The sequence below is a fragment of the Cetorhinus maximus genome, chromosome 28 (genome assembly GCF_964194155.1).
Source record: "Cetorhinus maximus chromosome 28, sCetMax3.hap1.1, whole genome shotgun sequence".
Taxonomy (NCBI): domain Eukaryota; kingdom Metazoa; phylum Chordata; class Chondrichthyes; order Lamniformes; family Cetorhinidae; genus Cetorhinus; species Cetorhinus maximus.
Window position 1 is genome coordinate 26,004,008 of NC_135906.1, and position 19,637 is coordinate 26,023,644.

Below are 19,637 nucleotides of genomic sequence, written 5' to 3' on the forward strand. Positions count from 1 at the left end.
GGAGCTGGTGATGGACAAGGCGGACGGCCAATCGGGAGCGGGCCTATGGGGGGGGCGGGAGCCCGGCGGGTGATGGACAGGTCGGCCGAGCAATGGGCAGCCGAGAGCCGGCCAATGGGGAGGCGGTGGGTTGGGGGGGGCGGGAGGGCCGCGCGGCGTATAAAAGGGGCGGGCAGGAGCCGGCGTGCGGTCAGTTGTGAGCGAGTCGTCGGCGATGGCGGATGGTGGAGCGGAGCCGCCGGCCAAGCGGCTGTGCCTGGGCGACTGCGGGGCGACGGCGAGAGCGGCCCAGACAAAGCCCGGCCACGGCAGGCTCCACAAGCCCGACACCCTGCTGGACATCAGCGCCAAGAAAGTGGCGGAGAAATGGCCCTTCGAGCAGGTGAGAGAGGCAGAGAAAGGGGGGGGGGGGTGAAATTAAAAATAAATTGCCTCAGTAAACAAGGGGTGGGGAGAGAGGGGCTGAAAACAATAGGCAATAAACCCTGAGCTGTCAGAACCAGTTCAGATCCGCCACCACAAACATTCCAGCCTCAACTTTCACATCAAAAATACTCATTTCACTCAATTTTCCACCTCACTCAATCCCCTTCCCCACACACACACATTTAATTTTTTTTAATTCCCCCAATTTAAAAAAAATCATCTCCCAATTGTCTTTCCCCATATATAATTTTACATTTGCTATTCAGATCAGTCCAGTTTTTAAATGTTTCATTTGTTTTCTTTTTTTAAAAAAAAATCAACTCTTATTGTTGTCCAGCTACTTTTTTTTTTAAAATTCCTTTTTTGTCTCTTTATTCTCACCCCCACCTCTCACCCTCAACACTGTCAACTGAGAGGGGTGGGGGGGGTGGGTTTCCTTTTCAGATTAATCATGAAAATGATAAGAGGAAGTTTTTTTTTTGGTGTGGGAAGGGTTTTATATATATATATATATATATATAGACCAAGAGGATGGAATATAAAATTTTCCTCGCCTTTTTTTAATTGAAAGTTGAGGCATTAACTTGTGGGAGAGGGGATGTGAGGGGTGGCTTAAAATTCAGTACGGTGGACTGGGGAGGGGAAGGAAAAATTAAGAAATTTGTGTTTAATTAGGTGGGGGTGGAATGATGTCTTGTGAGTTAAAGGGCTTGTTTAAAGTCTGTCTTGAAGTTCAGAGTGGTCTTTAAAAAAAAAAATTGAATAATTTCCGAAGTGAGTCTTTTTTTCCTTTTTTGTTTTGGTCTATTCCTCTTGCTGTGTTAGAATGACACCCACAATTGATTCCTGCAGTAGAAGTCGTCACGTTTCTGGGTGTAATTTGCAGTTAATTTTAGTGTCAGTAGTGAGAGACTTTGGTGTCCTGCTCCAGATTTGCGTTTTTTGTGGTCCAGCCGGTAACAGTAATAACTGGTTTTGTTAAGTTATTTGCCAGTAAGTTGGTACGGAAGAGTTCTGTGACCTGCTCTAATTGGCTTCGATATTTGTTTTGTAAAGTTGGCTTAATGTGCACAATGCTATTTCTAAACAATGAAGGGCATAACTTCAGTGAAAGGGAAGGGCTTTCTGCTGGCTGTCCTGAAACAGATAAAATATTCTAATGAATTGACACACAGAATTGATCCTGTGTTGCCAGTCTTTTTACAAGGTTGTTTACATGGAACGAGAATGTAGCCAGTTGAGGCTTCTTTGAGAACGTGGCCTTTTGTTTTTACATAGTTTCTGATGCTGAATGTGAGAATTGATTTCTGTAGCGTATGATCTGAAGTGTGTTTGTGTGTGCGCACGGAGTTTTTACGTTTTGGTTTGACGGTTTTTATTCTTTCATGGGATGTGGGCGTCTCTGGCAAGGCCAGCATTTGTTTGCCATCCCTCATTGCCCTTGAACTGAGCGGATTGCTTGGCCATTTCAAAGGGCAGCTAAGAGTCAACCACATTGTGGGCCTGGAGTCATATGGCCAGACCAAGCAAGGATGGCGGATTCTTCTCTGAACCAGATCGGTTTTTATGACAAGCGACAACCTCGTGGTCACCATTACTGAGACTAGCTGTTTTGAAAATATGCTCCGGATGGGATTTTATTAATCGAATTTAAATTCCACCAGCTGCTGTGGTGGGATTTGAACCTGCTACCCCCAGAGCATTAGCCTGGGCCTCTGGATTACTAGCCCAGTGACATTACCACTATGCCCACCATCTTCCCCCTTTGCTGTCTGACCCTCCAGATTTATCTATGGAAAGTTGTATTGCTGCCACAAGAACCATCCAGAAGATGTGTGTTAGTAAGGATGAGGGAACTTCAATGTCTTTTTTTTGTTTTGCATTTCCATCTGACTTTTTAAAAATATATCTACCACCTTTTTTTTTGTGACTGAGGGATAGCGACCCCAGTGAGGAAGTTATGTCTGAAACGTGGCCAAGATAGCCACAATTCAGACTTGTGCTTGTTGCTCCAGTCTCTTTACCAGCACCATTCGCAGAAGTTTGAGTCTATGCAGTTGCTTTCCTTTTTTTTTAGAAAAGAAAAAAGCACTACGGGAAGAGAGAAAGAAATTGAGGCTGTGTGAAATGGTTTTTAATTTGAGCATAATTCAGTCTTTCACCTTGGCCCAGAAATTGGGCAATATCAGTCTTCAAACGGCCTGTTTGCACGGTATAGGTCCTGGATGACCTCTGGATTTTTTTGTTGGGGTGTTGTCGCACACTTCATAAAAACTCTGATTAAATTCACAATTCTGCCCTGCCCAGTTGTACTTGTGAAATCTTTGATCAGTCCGACTGTGGACTATATTGTGTATACATTGCGATTTTTAACCTGGCCTTCTGATTGGAAAAGGTTCATGTGTAGAACTTCTTGGCTGAAGTTGACTTGCCTCATGGATTTGAGTTACTGGCTACTCTTGAACTGTACTAACAGTTTCTTGGTTGTTTTTGATCTCCGTTTTTAAATTTGTGAAATTTTCCAAATTGTCAATTCTATAAAGGGTTTGTATTGATTACGAAGTCTGGTTATGAGTGGGTGTGGAAATATATGTATATTTTTTAAAAGTACCATCAGACATTCCCCTCCCCTTTACCTCCTCCCTCCCCGGACATAGCAATCCTACAGTCGTTGGTCTGACGTAATTTTGTCTCAAGGCACTTGGAAGCTGTAGCAACTACCAGAACACCATAACAAAGCCTTTCCACTTCAAAGTAGAAATCTCCAAGCAAAACAGCGTGGTTTGTGGTTTCTTGCAGTGTCACTATCAATATGCCATTTGCAGAATAACAGATGTCAAATAGGGAGGTTAAAGTCTGTGACCATCAAAGGGTGCTTATAAAATCATAAATGATGCTTAAGCGCTCGTCATCTGAACGCGTCTACAGCCTTGAACTCCCTTTTACTGTATGTTATTTTGCATGCTCAGGTCTCTTGATCCTGGCTGACCTGCCTCAAGCTTAAAGCTTGAGGGCTTCCAAAACTCTACCCATGCCATAGCTCTCAAGTCCCATTTACCCATTACCCTCGTGCTTGCTGACCCACATTGTATCTCGGTTAAGCAAAGCCTAGATTTTAAAATGCTTCCAAATCTCTCCCTCCCTGAACTCTTTTACCTTCTTTCAGAATCTCCTTAAAGTTTAGCTCTTTGAAGCTTTTGGCCATCTGCCCTAATGTTCTCTTGTGACTCTCAAATTTTGTTTTATAATGCTTCTGCAAAGTGGGATGTTACTGTACATTAAAGGTGCTATATAAGTGCAAGATGTTGATGAAAGACTTGCCATTTGGGTTTTTAAACAAAGTGTAAAGGCTGTAAACTTTAAGACCAGTAGTAACGTAAACTGTTTTCCTTCAGGATCTTGGTGCAAGGGGTAGATGTGGGGGAAATAAATCTTCTTGCAACTGTAGAAGGTGACCTAACACAATTTAGATTTTATTCCCACTCAAAAGTGGGAGATTTTTGAGCTCCAGTGCTGGGACCTATCACTGGTAACAGTGATGGTGGGGAAGCAATTTGAGGCAACAAATTGAGAACCTTGTATGAGTGCATGGGTTTAACTGTGGTGTTTCTTGGTGCGTTGGCGCCACTCCACCACATAAGACTGTTGCTGATGTTGTACCAGTGCCCAGTGCTCTCGTATCAAATTCCTGAATCGAGGCCTTAATTTGTGCAGAATAAATGGGCTAACATTTCTCATTAAAGTGTTGGCGAGAGAAATTCCAATGAGTGCAGAAAGTGCTTGTAGGTTAACATCACTGATTTCCAGGTGCAAATGTTGGCACTGGAGTGATCTAGTTTTCCCAATGCCTAATTTGATTCTGGTGGAAATTCAGTTAGTTCACTGTCCTCTGCTTTTGGCAACTATTTTAGATAGCCAGTAACCTAGTCAGCTGGTGAAGTATTCACTTCATGTCGTTTTAAGGAAATCTGTGGTTGTTTATGTAGCATTGGAGGCTGCGTTCAAAGCTTGCACCTGAACTGCCAACAAATGAAGGGAAAAAGCTGTGGCACTTCAACTCATGGTTAGGGTGGAGTCCATGTTGGAATAAATTATACACGATCTGTGAAAAGAGTGGACTTGATGGGCTAACGGCGTTTTCTTGTGTGTTTTCCAAATAGCTTTGATTAGCCCTTCTCATGAGTTAGGGTGGTGGTTTTATATAAGCAAGCTACAGAAGTAGAGTTGAGGTGGAGGGGATTGGATTGGAAAGGGGAAAGTGTCTGATTTTTACAGACTCAAATTGCTGCCCATCTCTGTAATGGGGCCCCGGGGTCACTCTGCACTACCACTGGCAAAGCCTGTGCAAAATTAATAGTCGTCATCAATGGTTACCTATCCGTTCCTAAAGGAAACCCTTAAAGGGTTTGCTGTCCTGGATATGACAATTCTTTCCAACAGTTGATTGAAAGCTGGGAAAAAGGATATTGCCTAGTTTAGCTTTAGAGTCTAAATCATTCAACTGATTACTTCTGAAAACCAGGATACATTTTGTAATTACTTGGCTCCCATGCTATTGTCTCAAGATCTTGCAACAGTTATTGTACTATTCCCCGAAGAGACATTCAGACTTGAAATGTTAACCCTGTTTCTCTCTCCGCAGATGCTGCCAGACCTGTTTGAGTTTTTCCAGCATTTTCTGTTTTTATATCAGGCTTTCAGCGTCCACAGCATTTTGCGTTTATATTATATTGCACTATTCTATACTGACATGACACTGTCCTGTTGAATTTTTGTTTCCTTTATTCTGTCTGCATTTTATTTTTAGGTAGAGGAGAGATTTTCTCGAATTCCGGAGCCAGTTCAGCGGAGGATTATTTTCTGGTCCTTCCCCAGAAACGAGCGAGAGATCTGCATGTACTCCTCACTCAGCTATCAGTGTCAGGAAGGGGAGAAGGATGGTGAAGTTCCCTTCAACAAAGGGCTAAGATTATTGGAGACTGGAGCCATAGATCGGGTACTACAAGTAGGTGAGTATGCTGAGGTGATCCATAGGCAGGAATTGCTGAGTGCACTTAATCTGAGAAAAGTTAATCCAATCTGTAACGTACACAGTGTGCCATCATGTCATTTCTGATGGCACATCTGCTTGGTTAAGATGTTATCACCGTGAGATGGTCACACACTCAGTTTTCTTGCCTGTGCACTGGAAGAACAGGAAGGTAGAAATGTCCCCGAGGATGCTTGGAGAAAGCTTTATTTCCTCATGCTTGCTTGTAGGAGGAATGATTTGGGCCCACTGAGACCTGTATCTGTGAAAGGCACTTAATGGTATGCAAAACAAAAAGCATGGGAGGGGTGGGGGGGGGATCTTTGCTTGTAATCACTGCTCTGATTGAAAATTTTTGTCCTGTTGTTGTTCAGACTTTAGTTTGAAAAGCAGTTGTCATTTGTGAGCAGTAGTTAATAAGTTCTCCCCTACCAGTCTGGCAAAATATGAGTAGCAGTTAACATCATCTCTTGTTATATAATGGACTTCCTTTTGTAATGCTAGTCTAGTCCCAAGACAGTGGAAATGCTGCATTTTCCCACAATAGTGAAGTCATAATAAAGAATTAACTTCACATGGCTTGGGGCACAACCTTCAAGTTTTAAAAAAAAAACCTCAGTTAATTTGGGGGTGGGGGGGGGTTGGTGCTCCATGTCATGTGCTCAGTTAAGCTAAACACAAGATCGACACAGCTTCCAGGTTGCGTTCTCTTTGTTCTCCATAGCCTTTTCTGCTTCGTTAGCTGGGCTGCCTGTAGAAGTTACAGTCACCCCCTCCATGTTGCCCATGCCTCAGAGTTGCAGTCTCGCTCCTTCAGTCATACGGGGGTGGGTTCAAATTCCAGTCCAAGGGCTGTAGCACAAAAATCTAGGCTGACACTCTGGTGCAGTACTGAGAGTGCTGGACTGTTGGACATGCAGTCTTTCAGGTGAACCTTTAACCTGAGGCCCTGCCTGCTCCCTCGAGTGGGTGTAAAGGATCCCGTGGCATTATCTTGAAGAGGAGCAGGGGAAGTTCTTTCCTGGTTTTCTGGCTGTTAAATTTTTTTAAAGATGATCTGGCTATAATGTTGCTGTTTGTCAGAAATTGTGTGGATATTGACTGTCAAATATCCCACATTACAACAGTGACTACACCTTCAGGAAAAAAGTACCTCCTAGGTTGCCCCAAAGAGTTTTACAGACCGAGATTGTGAACATACAAGTTTTACTGTCTCTTGCTGGGAATGTGGGGGGTGGGGAGGCACTGTTGTTGGTGTGAGATATCAGCCAGGGTTTTTGCAGCTGATTACAGTTGTGACCCTGGCAAGTGTGGGGGGTATGGATGGGATGTTGAGCCTGGTTGCGATTTCCTTGAAGGTCAAATTGCCAGGAGGGCATCCTCCATTGGCACTTAATCAAGATGCACTGATGCCTGTGGATCGTAGCCTGGTTGAATTGGTGGCTTAAAGTTGTTGGTGGGGTGGGGGTTGGAAAAGAGGGATGTATGGAATTCCTCAAATTTCACAGTGACTTCCTTCATTGTAAACCTTTTCCGCCCCTCCCATTTGGTGCCAAGGGTTTCTATCCTTTCCCTTGCATGTTATATCAGAACCATGTCTAGGAAGTTCTGTAGTGTTTTTAATTGAGTTTTAGTTTCTCGCCTGGCTTGTGCAGAAATGCACTTTTTTTAATAGAGCTTGCATAACAGGTGAACCTTTTGCACAGTTCTGAAAGCTGATTAGACGATGAGTCAGTAATCCAGTTTCCCTTTGTGTGGCAACAGAGCACCAGTGACTTCTGTCTCTGTGCTGAGATGTTGGCCTCTGGGCTTCCCTAAACTTTGTTTGGGGTGTGTAATTATGTATAATTCATATCAGAGGTCCCTGAGAAACCATTGGCAGGTGTCTGTTTCTAGATTGTTTAACAAGCTTATTTTTGCACTTCCAAGGTCATTCAACTGAACCGATCCAGCAGTGCATAAGAAGGAATAATTCTGGCAAATGTGAACAAATGTTGCATTTGCAGTAAAGTTTAGGATGTACCCAAGGGCCTCTGATAATGACCTGAATCATAAAAGTAGAATTTGAGTTGTTTGCAAAGCTGCCTGAGCACCAGTGACTGTTGCAACCTTGACGTGCAAGTCAGCTGTTTTGTACATAAATTCTGCTGTGTTTGTGTAGTGTGGCTTTCTCATTTAGCAGCTGCTTGTTTAAGGTGCTTCTAAATTCCGTTTAAATAGTTGATGCTCTGTGTATTGATCACACACTCCTACATTGTCCCTTTCTTGCCCGCTGCGTGGGTCTTTTTGCCTTTGAATCCTTTTACCTGGTGAAGTGTGTTGTACAATTTGGTTTTACTTAGCTCCCAGGGCAAGCCATCAAACATTTTGGGGTTTACTGGTTCCCAAAGACATTGACCACCCTGTGTTTGGCATAGGAAGAGTTGTGCCTGATTATTCATTTGTGCGTCAGTCGCTCACTGGCAGGAGTTCTTGGATGTGAGGGGGAGAAAAATCCAAATGCTGGAAGTTGGAAATAAACCTAGAAAAGGTTGGAAGTTCCCTACAGGCTGGTCAGAATCTGAAGACAGACTCATGTTTCAAATCTCATCTATCTGGATCCGCAGTGATTTCTGACGTTTGATGTTGTATCTCTGAATGTCTGTGCTGACCAGCTGTACGGTGTGGAGAAAATTTAAAATTCAAAACCACTGAATGGGCTGCAGTTTTCAGAAATCATTCCCTCTTGTGAATTTGGTGCTCCCAAGCCCTGACAGACCAGCCCTTGAAGAGAGGCCAACTCCATGTATGCACTTGCTTATTGGTGCTGTTTAAATGCTCTTGGGCTGCAGGTTTTTGAAGGGCTGTTTCTGACGGGCTTAACTCACTGCTGGTAAATCAGAGATATCAGAGCATGCAAATGACTGGGTGCATGGATTTAAACTTCTGCAGTCCCTCGGGCTGCATTCAGCACAGCGATATGGAGGCAGAAGCTTTGGCACGCTGCTTTATACCGACTTCACTGTCATGGATGAAGAGTGTTTGTTCCAGCATCTGATGTGTTTGTTACTGTAACATTTGATACCGAATAATTTAATTCCAGTTTTACAGGTGTGTGCGGAGGTTTGCCAATTGTAAGCAAAATCTAATTAATGCACTTCAGATGTTTGAATACAGGGGTAACTGATATCTGCTGGTATGTTGTAACTCAGTGAGAGGAAGAGCTCTTATGAATGCTCCCATAATCATTGAATGTTTTTTCATACAGAAGGAAGCCATTTGGGCCATTGTGCTTCTGTTGGCTCTTATGAGGTCCCTATACCCCTTCAAATTTTCCTTTTTTTCTTTCGCCCAAAAGTTTATTTCCCCTTTGAAAGCTATTATGGATTCTGTTTTCACCACTGGTTTCAGGGAATTCTGTCCCTCCAACCCTTCAGTGTGACTTAAAAATTTATGCACTCATACTGAGTCTTACCAGGGCAACTAATTTTTCCCTGATTTTACATGATGCATGCATTTAAGGCTGCCTTTTCAAACTGAGAAACCCAGGTTGAGGCCTGTCGCAGGACAACATTTGGGACAGATGTCAGGCTTCGGTTCTTAAGACAAACATCATTGTAGGAGGAAAGACCTGTTATCTGACCCCTTTGAAATATGTGTTACTTCTGATGACCAGGGCACTAAAACAGCTGCCTGGCAGGATGAACTACTGTGATCTCTCTGCATCTGAGGTTCCTTCAAGTGCCTGAAGCAGGCTTTTCACTTAATGGCTCTGATCTTCTGGCAGTGAGTTACTGAAGTGCATGTCAAAGATGTACAGGTTGGCTGATCTGTCGGAATACCTGTACAAGGCCAGCAGCGCTCCTTTGGGAATGGAAGCAGCTTGATGATATACTTAAGGATATGAGAGAGCTCCTGGAAAAGGACTGAATTGGAGAAAATGGTATATGGAGTTTTGATTCCAGTATGTAGGAGGATGAGGATGTTGGATGATATACTGGTGCATTGTGACAGAGGGAAGAGAAGGAAATATCCTGATACTGAGATAATAGATGAAAAGCAGCAAGTTATTCAAAACTTGAGTTGAGAAAGCAAAGTATGCATTTGCTGGGAACACTCAGGTGTCCCTGAAGAGAGGGAGAGATAGTCTTTTAGACTATGACCTTGCATCAGAATATCTATGTATTGTCAAGTTAATGTTTCTCTTCTTGGAATTGACTGGTATGGCTGCTGACGAATTGTTATAAAGAGTTTGTATCTTGAGTACTCTCGTACACTGGTGCAACTTTAGTTTGAGTAGTTTGTTAGTATCTTTTTTAATGCAAGAAGAATGTCTGAAGATTGCATTAATGTTATGTCTTCAGACACCCAGTGAAGATCTATCTTGCATAATAGTGCCTTGGCAGGCTAATTTAATGCAAGGGGGTGAAAGACTGGCCAGTTTGAAGGGATCATTGTGTGAACTGTGTACTAACGAACAGACATTAGCAGAGCAGCTCTGATGCGTACTCAGCACGTAATAATGCTGCAGTCGTTTGCAGTTCAGGCCATGGGCAAAGCCAGAGAGGAAATTTTATTCCACCCTCCTGGCAGTGCTGATGCATGTCTGGACATGGTTTTGCAAGTGCTGACTGCCCTTCAGCATTTTGTCTAAGTGATTGCTCCTGTATTTGAATCTTGAAGTCAGAGCCAGGTCTGGTCCTGTACTCTCCACTCACAAGCACACATTTCAGCAAGTTGTTGGAGTGAACTCAGATCCAGGCTGATTTTTGGCATCCCCCCGCCCCCCCAAACCCCAGTACTCTTGATGCCCCTCATTACCTGACTCTGGCACTAGTTCTATAACACTTGTCTGGCAGTGACTATTTAACTTGGGGTCTACCTGGGGTTCTTGCTGGCCTGTGGCATGAAGTGTTTCTGCATTGCTAATTTCCTCCTTCCTGAAATGACCTCTACATTGTGGTCAACTTTTCAGCCTTCAGTCAGGTGCCAGTTATGTTTGGGCTGAGCAATGTAATTTGGAGACCCAGTTTGCTGAATCATATCTGTGGTAAATTGTACAAAGACCAACTTGACCTCCATTCTGGAGAGGCTCTAAAGTCACAGTGTACCCACATATTCACCAGGGTGATGCCAGGGATGGAGTGACCCTTGAACTATTACTGCTGGAGTAAAGAAGGTCAAAAAGATTTAATGAAGTTTTTTAACATTGAGGGTTTTGGTAATGAATAGGGGGGAAAAATCTTCACCTTTTGTGGCAAAGAATCATTAATTTCAAGTTCAGTGAGGCTACAAGAAATGTTTTTCTGCAGCAAGTTATTTGAGCATGGGATGCTTTGTCAGAGTGGTTGAACGGAGGCCATTGGAAATTTTAGAATCATAGGATGCACAGAAAGCCATTCACCCTGTCATGAATGTGCCAATGGTCTTCAAGAACAAGAGGAAATTAATAAATATTTGAAGCAGATGAAAATATAGGGCCATGGGATCGAGATCATGGTACTGAGATTTGTTTGGGATTGCTCCAGTGAAGAACTGGAAGAGACAATCTTTGTGGTTTTTCAGCTGTCGACATTTGGTAGGCCTATATTTCTTTGGGTCTGTGTATTTCCATGAAAATCTGGGCATTTGGTTTCTCTGATTGCTGGAGCCGACTGTACTTGAATTGATGCTCTTAACCTGGCAGTGTGCTCTTGGCCTGTGTATTGGGCCTTCAAGTCTGTTGTGGGTATAAAGGAGCCAGATAGAGCAGTGCCAGCTGAATCTAGCAAGTTCTTGCCAGTTAGTGGGTGCTGGCCTTCCAGGACCTGAATTAAAACAAGACCAACATTAAAAGCCTTCGGCACAGCGGGCAGTCTGTTTGCCAATGGAACCATCAAGAAAAATGTATTTATTATTCAGTCAGTTGAAGTAATCTTCAATCCTTCCAACACAAACCAAACTGAAGTGTATGGTTTAGGAACAGCATTAGTGCTTTTAGACCATCACTGATCTACCTCCAGTTTGTTTACTCATTGCTCCATATCCCTTTGTAACCTTGCCCAACAAAAATAAATTGATTTCAGTCTTGAGCATTTTCAATTGACCAACTCCCCCCCCACCCCTCCCCAGCTTTTTGAGGAGTTCCAGACGCCTACCCTTTCCCATTTCACTCCTAAATGGCCCCGCTCTAAGTTTATAATGTCCTATCTGAATTCTTGTATTGAAGGAAATTGTTTCCTTCATATTTACCTTTTTATTGAGCCTTGTTATAAAATGTATAAAATGCCAAGATTTAGATCACCCCTCAGCCTTCTAAACTCAAGGGGATACTAGCCTAGTTTATGCAACCAATGGTTATATTTTAACCCATTAAGCAGTATAGTATAATGCTGGTGAATTTGCATTGTACCCTCTATCTGTTAAAGGTGCAATGTGCCAAAGCTGAACATTGTACTTCAAGGGGGGCCTGAGAAAGCCTCTCTACAAATGAAGAATAACATAATTCCCTTTTTATTTCAGTTCCTTGATGTGGGGTGGAAGTGAAGGAGTTCTTGTAGATCTTTTTTTCCCTCTCTGTAAAAGTTTTAAAGAGCATGCTTTGAAATGCAGCTATGCCATTTGTTTCACCACCTCCTTGTAGCAAATTCCATATTTAACCCCTCTCTGGGTAAAGGAAGTTTCTCCTGAATTCCTGATTGGATTGTTAGTGACTGTCTTGTATTTAATGCCTCTCGTTCTGGCGCCTCCCACAAGCAGAAAGGTCGTTCCTATATCTACCCTATCTAGCCTCTTCATAATTTTAAAGACCTTTTATCAGTTCACTCCTTGACCCTCTTTTCAGGGGGGTGGGGGGGGAGGGAAGCCCCAAATCTGTACACGGACAGCAATTAGATGAATGTTTCAGCAGTCGTTGAGGGATGAATATTGACCAGGGCTCTGGGAGGGCTTTGCTTACATTTCAATTGGATCTTTTCAGGTGCCCGGAATGGCAAATGAGTCCTTAGCTAAATGCCTCTTCCAAAAGATAGTGCCTCTGGCACTTGCAGTGTTCCCTCAGCACTGAAGAGATAATGCTCGAGTCCTCAAGTGATGTTTGTGCTCTGACCTGCTAACTAAGGCTAGCTGACAGTGAAGTTGTGTCTGCTCGCCCAGACCTGACATTTAATTTTTCTGATCCTTGAGGTGCAGGAATATCCGGTTCCAGTTTGAAACTGGACAACTGTTGGTATCAGTGTGCAATTAGAATTTGCCATGCTTTTTAAAAATAAACATTTTAAAGTTGCATTAATCCACTTTTTATTAAAAGTTGCACTTTTTTTTTAAAGCAATTTTGTCTGTTATGAAGTTCCCTTTCAGCTGGGATTCAGTTCTGTAATTTCTTGGAATGTAGCAGTTTGCATTTCTAAACCTTTTTTATGCAGAAAGCTGTCCCAAATCACTTCTGGGTTGAGCTAAAGAAGGTGGCATTAGCGGGGATGATGGCTTGGTCAGAGGTGGGTTTTAAGGAGAGTTGTACAGGAGTTAAGGGAGACAGTGGTTTTTTAAAAAGATGTTCAAGCGTAAAGCCTCTAGCTCAAGGCACAGTCGTTAGTGGGAAGTGAGGGGGGTGGGGTGGGTAGCTGGTGGCTGCTTAAGAAGTTAAAATTGGGCAAGTATAGTTCTGGTAGGAGGGAGTTGTAGGGCTGGAGGAGATGAGATAGGGAGAAAAATTTGTCCAGGAAACAACGCAATTACTCATGGCTCCTGCAGTTCCTGTTTGCTAAAATTGGAATTTCCAATCAGCAATTGGCACAGGAAAAACGCAATCACACCAGTAGATGTTTTATTTTTATACAGCTTAAAGAAACCAAGGGTGGGAAATGGAACATTTTCTAAGATGCTAAATACTGCATTGCCCCAGCTTAAATTGTTTTAACCTTCATTCTTTAAGGCCACTGTGTATTGGTTAAAGAACATGCTTTGTCCTAGAATTGTGAACAGCATTTTTCTCCTCTAACAAAAGATTTTGGATCTCTGTCTTCCACTGTAGCATAAAAGATATCTTCCCCACCCCCCTGCCTCCCCTGCCCCAACCCATTCCTTAAAGTGCTAAAGGAAGTAACCATTGGGTTTGGGAACACCACAGTTAACGATGTTAATGCAGCCTTGAACCAAAGCTGTTGTTTGAACGAACATTTTCAACCTTTGTTCCAAGTGTCTTGTCGTAATCCCTGGCTGTGATTGATCACTTCACTCTTTGAGACTGATAATTTCACATGTCTGTAGATCAAAAAGTGGTGATTCGCACATGTGAAGTTGAGACAATGGTCTCCTGTGGGATTCAGCAAAAGGATGTATTTGAGCTCCAGCAGGAGTTGCATTCCTAGAGGGAGGAGGAAGATGACAAAATCTAAAGCTAATAAAAGTGAGATCCAGGTGTGTTTTACTTCGTATTGGGAACTATCATAACTCACTCCTGCCTATAATGCACATGAGCTATGATATTTTCACATGTGTCAAGGTGAAATTGCTCACTGTCGCATTCAATTTTAAGTGCAAGCTATATATTACTACTAATTTATTTGCTGTGTTCTTCTGTGACATTGCAATTTTTTCTCTCCGTTTCCTTGCCCCTATTAAAGGTAGTTTTGAAACTCTTGAGTTCAGTTCCACTTGCGATTGAACCCTGTGTCTCTCACTTTGGTACTGTGTTGCCACCAGTGTTGATGTTTTGTACAGTGTGAAATCGCTGTCTCTGGCAGAAGATGGATAATGGGGGGGGGGGGGAAAGAGTCCCCTGGCTCCATTACCTCTCTTTCAGTGCTACTTTGAATCTGCTCTTTAGATGGCCCGCTGGAACTCCTTTCAGAGTTGTGACTATTAGCATTGCTGGGTATTTCTCTCTTGGCAAGCCTAGTGTGTAAACATTGTCATCTTGGTGAAGGAATTTTTAAAGACAGCGTTCATTCGCTTTTGTGTTTCATTTGGCATCGCTGTTTTCTTGTGCCCTGGAATGAGTTCAGGTGTTGTAGAGGGTCCTTTTGAAAGGGAAACAGATATAGAGATGCCTTCACAAGGGCCTGGATATCATCTAAATTACAATCAAACTCCTTACTATTAATACATTCTCCAAGAAAAAGCCTGTAAATGGAGGGGTCTGTATACTCAACTCAGTTTTATGTAGCTTTAATGGGGCAATTTCTGTAATTTGCAGTATCAACAGGTGGCCTCAACTTGGCGGCATGACGAGACCCCCCAGATACAAGTGAAATGATGCCTCTTAAACTAAGCTAAGGGAAGTTGCTGGGGATCCCCCTTGTGCTTCAGGCTTTTTACATTACCCGATCAATTGCTTTGCACAGAATGTACCTGCCGTGTTACGAAGAAAGATGACCACAAATCCTAGCCCCGTGTATAAAAAATGATGTTCCAGATTTGGATCAAGCTCAGTCATGTATTTCCTGTTGAATCATGGGATATGCAGTGGAGGAGGAACAGAAACTAGAAAATCTAACTGGGCCAGATGTGGAGTGACCTTCAGACATTTAGATTCTTCCAAACTCTGCAGTAGAACACTTTCCAGAGGAATGCCTCTCCTTTGTACTTCAGTTAAAGCTTCTTTTTGAACTTGACTTCCACTTCTTACTCATTTGGGTCTGTTCTACCTATTTTCTGTCACATGTGGAAAGCCTTAGTGCAGAAAGCAGGGTCCTTTCGATCACTGGATACAGCTCCGACTCTGTATGTGGCTCCCATTGCAGCTTGGGAGCACAGACCCGTTTGTCAAGCAGGGGTTTGGTAGATCTGCCAGGTTGTTCCATTGGTAATCACGTAGCTACATTTGTTCTGCTGGAATATTGTTCCTGTTTTGTGTCTTAAACTATAGATAGTTGCTTTCCTTCCTGTAGCTGACAATGTCCTTTAAGTTTTGTAGAGACACATCCGCAGACCCTTTTTTGTATCTTCACAGGCTGTCTCTTGCCCCCAATTTGGGAAGACTCTACACTACACTGGTGTGGTCAGTAGTACTCTTGTACGACAAAATCTGTTGATCCGTCTCAATTTTAATTGTGCCCGTATCCACAGGCATCTAGATTTGCACTGCCATTTGTGTGAAATGTGGCCCTAACTTTCATTCCTGAGCAGCCTAACTCTGATTTTTCAGTTGTCTTTTCTTCTTTGTTTATGGAATAATCCTCCTCAATTTAAAATACTTCACTGATCATATCAACCATCTTATAAACTCAGGAATATAGGCCAAGTTTATGCTATCTATCCTGATAATTTAGCTCTTAATGCACTGATCATTCTGCACAATGCACTCCCGCCTGTATCTTTTTAGTGCATCAAAATATAATGCAGTACTTCAGATGTGGTTTGCGAAGGTTTGATATCGCTGAAGTATCACTTCCTCATTTTTCAATTCTTCTAACCCCTCCTTGAGAAAACAACTGACATTTTGCATTAGAAGTCTTGATTGTTTTGTCTCCTGTGCACAAGTTTTTAGTGACTTGAATAGATGGACACCTATGTCGCATTGCTCCTAGATTTTCACCATTTATGAAAAATCTTCTAGCTTATTTCGGAAGTCCTTGCACTCGCTCTGCCCTCTCCCCCTGCATTGAACTCCATTGGTCATGATTGTGTGGGTGGGCAAAATCTATCCATGTCCCTTTGTAATCTCCTGTTCCCATCTACACAACCTGTGGTGCTTCCTAACATTGTGTGCAAGCTTTCATATCCAAGTCTCTCTCTCCCTTCGGAATATGAACAGTTGATGCCCAATGTAGCTCAGAGGGGAAAACAATTGTCACATGCTGCCAGTTGGAGAATACATCCTTTGTTTATCTTTTGTTTCCTACCTCCTAACCAATTACTGATGTGTGTCACTTGATTGCCTCCAAATCCATATGCCCCTAACTTTGGTAACCTCTTGTGCAGAAGTTTAGCAAATGCCTACCGAAAGACCATAAACACTCCCATAACAACCTCCTTTTTATCCGCTTTTATCTGCAAAAATAAAATCTGATTATTTGGGCGTGAGCTTGCCCTTCACAAATCCATGTGGGCTCCCTCTTTCAAAAGCTAATAATTGTCCAAGTCCTGAGTCACTCTGAATTACAAGTTTAGTAACTTCCCCAAAATTGCTGAAAAGATACATGCTATCGAAGATTTTTGTCTTGCATTCATCAGGACAGACACAAGAATGCCAAGTTTCAAAGGGAAAAACAATTTATACTGCATGATAAAAGGAGTGTTGATTGATTGGCAAGTTGGTCCTGGTCAAGCTGTTGCCATGGCAAATGCCCCAGGGAGCTAATGTTCCTCCTACCCCCATACCTTTTATTTATTTAAAAAAGGTGCAATTTCTGAACGTGTTCCTTTGCCGACAGATGACTGGTCCCTGCATTTGAACATATGTAGCTTCCAGCAAGTGTAAATGAGCCATATTGCGAGCCCAACTTAAATTGTTAGTGTAACTCTTTGCACATCTGGGATTGTTCAGCAGTGCTGCCCAATCACTGAATCACATCTAACATTAAGCATTATGTTCTAAGCTTTGGTAGCACTTAACACTGAACAATCCCAAGTGTTAAGAATTACACTAACAATCAATTTAAACTTACAGTAGGGCTCACAATGTAGCTCAGTTAATGCTTGCTAGAATCTACGCATTCATATGCAGGGACCTGCCCTCTGCAAGTAAAAGGAATATGTCCAGACATTGCACCTTTTTTGAATAACCAAAAACATGGCGGACAGTAGCTCCCTGTGAAGTTGCCATCTTGACCAGTCAGCTGACTTGCCAACCAATCCGCACCCCTTTCCCATGCAGTATGAATTTTTGTTCCCTTGGAACTTTGGCATTCTTGCGTCTGACCTGATGAGTGCAAGATGAAAATCTTTGACAGCATGTCCCTTCCCTCCCATACCCCACTCCCCGAGCCCTCGCAGTACTCAAGCTCTGCTACAAAGTGACTATTCCCCACAATTGTTGTACTTCGGGTTCCTCCCTCCCTCAAATAATGGAGTTAGTTTTTGCAGTTTTCTTATGGCAGAGGAGTGCTTGCCATTGTCCCTCTGAGCTTTTATTTCATATTTGTTCTCTCTTCTCAAATCCCTGGTGTCTCAGCCCTGATGGAGAGTTCATGTATGCAGCCCACTGACACCACTGGGATTGATCAACTTAAACTAAACGTTGGACTAGTTGCCTGTGTGTTTCAGTACCAGGTCTTGGGCTATACCGCCTCTACCTTTTTGGAAGCCAAAGCTTGATATTAAATTCTGAAATCTGTTCTTTGCAGTAACTTTGATTTCATGGTATTTTGTGGGTGAGCACACAGAGCAGTTTTGCCACAGCAAGTTGAAGATGTGCTCAATTGCCATGTTTGATCTGTATTTTTCAACCTTTTAAGCTTGTTTTCAGAGTGGTTTAATGATAACTTATTTAAATTTTATCCCAGGGAATATTTAGCAACTGGTACATGAATAGTTCAGGAAGTTTCAGTCTTTCTGCAGGTTTCTGTGACCCTCCCCTCTGACTCACTCCTTCACTTGAGTTATTGGTGAGCTATGCAACCAGGGAAATGGCAATAAGTTAGATTAGAGCCTGCCATTGTTCCAGCGACTTTGAACTAAGTGCATCTCACAGCTGCAGGTACTCTGACAAGGAACTACGTTTCATGTAATTTGATAAGTTTGTGTTTTGTAAATACTTGAGTAACCTACAAAGTTTCCACTTCTCACAGATTAGATATATGCCTTGCCTTAGTCACCCCTCCATTTACTGTCCCCTCAGAGGACAGTTGGTTTATGACCTTATATCCCACCTTGCACTGTGTTCTACTACAGAGCCAAATGAGTCCCTGGTATAGATCTGATAGATCTGACCTTTTAAGTGTCACCATCCGACCAGTGTGTGTTCTGAATTCTGTGAATTTCATATCCCCACGCACTTCTGATTGATTTTAAATGGGCCCTACGGAGACTGGAGTCAACTTCTGCTATTCTAAACTCCTCACCATCTCCATGACTGGCAGGATGTTAATATGACATGCTGATGCCTGTAGAACTGGATATTTAATGCCCTGCTCTCTCATGTGCCACACTAATACTAAACCTGTAACATAGTTTTTCTCCATCTGTTGAAATAGCCTTCTCCATGGTAACTGCTGTTGCTTTTAAAGCTGATGTACCTGAAGAGCAAAGTGTGGACTACACTCAAGACTGGAAGGCTGTCAATGAACAACTTTGAATTTTTTTTAACCATGGCCTGGCAGCTATCAAGGTCACTTCTCTTATTTCCTTCTAAGGTGCTATCCCACAAATAACCATCTTTACCACACTTCTTGAATCCAATGTCAAATTTTCTTGCTTTTAGTTTGTACTCGTGACTTCTGGATTGCTGGCTTTGTGGCATAACCACTAAATGCTGCAGACTGGTAGTTATGTTTTTTGAGTTTGTAAATGCCCTGGTCATGAGATGTTGTATAAAATCATCAATGTACTTGCTGTAGTGACTGTTTACATAATATTGCATTTAGTTTTGCATGCTGTAAATGTTAGGATTTTTCTTTGTATATTCAAAGCCAGATTTTGAACCTGATGAAAGAAATTGGTTATTCTCATGGCCAGGTAGCTAACTGCACTGAGGTCTGTTACTGTACCAAAATCAGAAGGCCCCCGGCACAGTCTGGGTATGATGCTAAGTTTTTAAAAAAAAATCTCTGGGGTACCGTTTGAGGTGGACAGCAGTTGGCCTGACTATCCCAGGAAAGGAGAAACTCATCAGCATTTGTGCCCTACCCCTGATGATTTAATATCCATTGATTCATGTTGGAAGTGTGTATCTGAGGAGCCTAGACTGGGCTGTGAAACTCGCAGGACTGACTAACCCACTGATGCTCTGCTCTCTCAAACAATTATTCCAGGGGCCCACAAAGGCCCAGTAACTCATTTCTTCTATTTGCACTTACGCACTGGTTTATCCTGTTTAACTTGCAGGGGCTTGGAGGATTGTAAGGGCTGTTCTTTGTTTCCTTACTGGTTGATTAAATCAAAAGTCAAGCTCCGTTGGATTGAGCAATTTAAAGTTCGTGCAGATTAATGGAGGCATTCATTTTGATTTTCAGTGGCTGAAGAGGCTCTAGTGGTATGTACCTGAACTGCTTGTGAAGACAAATGCTTGGGCGCTGCAGGTCTACTTGTGTAGGGTGCTGACAGCTGCTTTCATGCTGCGAAC

At 42.7% G+C, this 19,637-nt stretch overlaps 1 protein-coding gene across 3 annotated transcripts in view; it reads left to right on the forward strand.

The window, feature by feature from the left end:
• The first annotated feature begins 206 nt into the window (after positions 1-206).
• The window catches only part of LOC144668942 (zinc finger SWIM domain-containing protein 5-like), a 78,525-nt gene continuing 59,094 nt past the window's right edge, over positions 207-19,637 (forward strand). For all 3 annotated transcript variants that reach the window (XM_078531432.1, XM_078531434.1, XM_078531433.1), the window contains exons 1-2: positions 207-382; positions 5,234-5,435. In XM_078531432.1, coding sequence (XP_078387558.1) covers positions 215-382; positions 5,234-5,435 — 370 coding nt within the window. In that variant the 5' untranslated portion in view covers positions 207-214. The remainder of the gene's footprint in view (positions 383-5,233; positions 5,436-19,637) is intronic.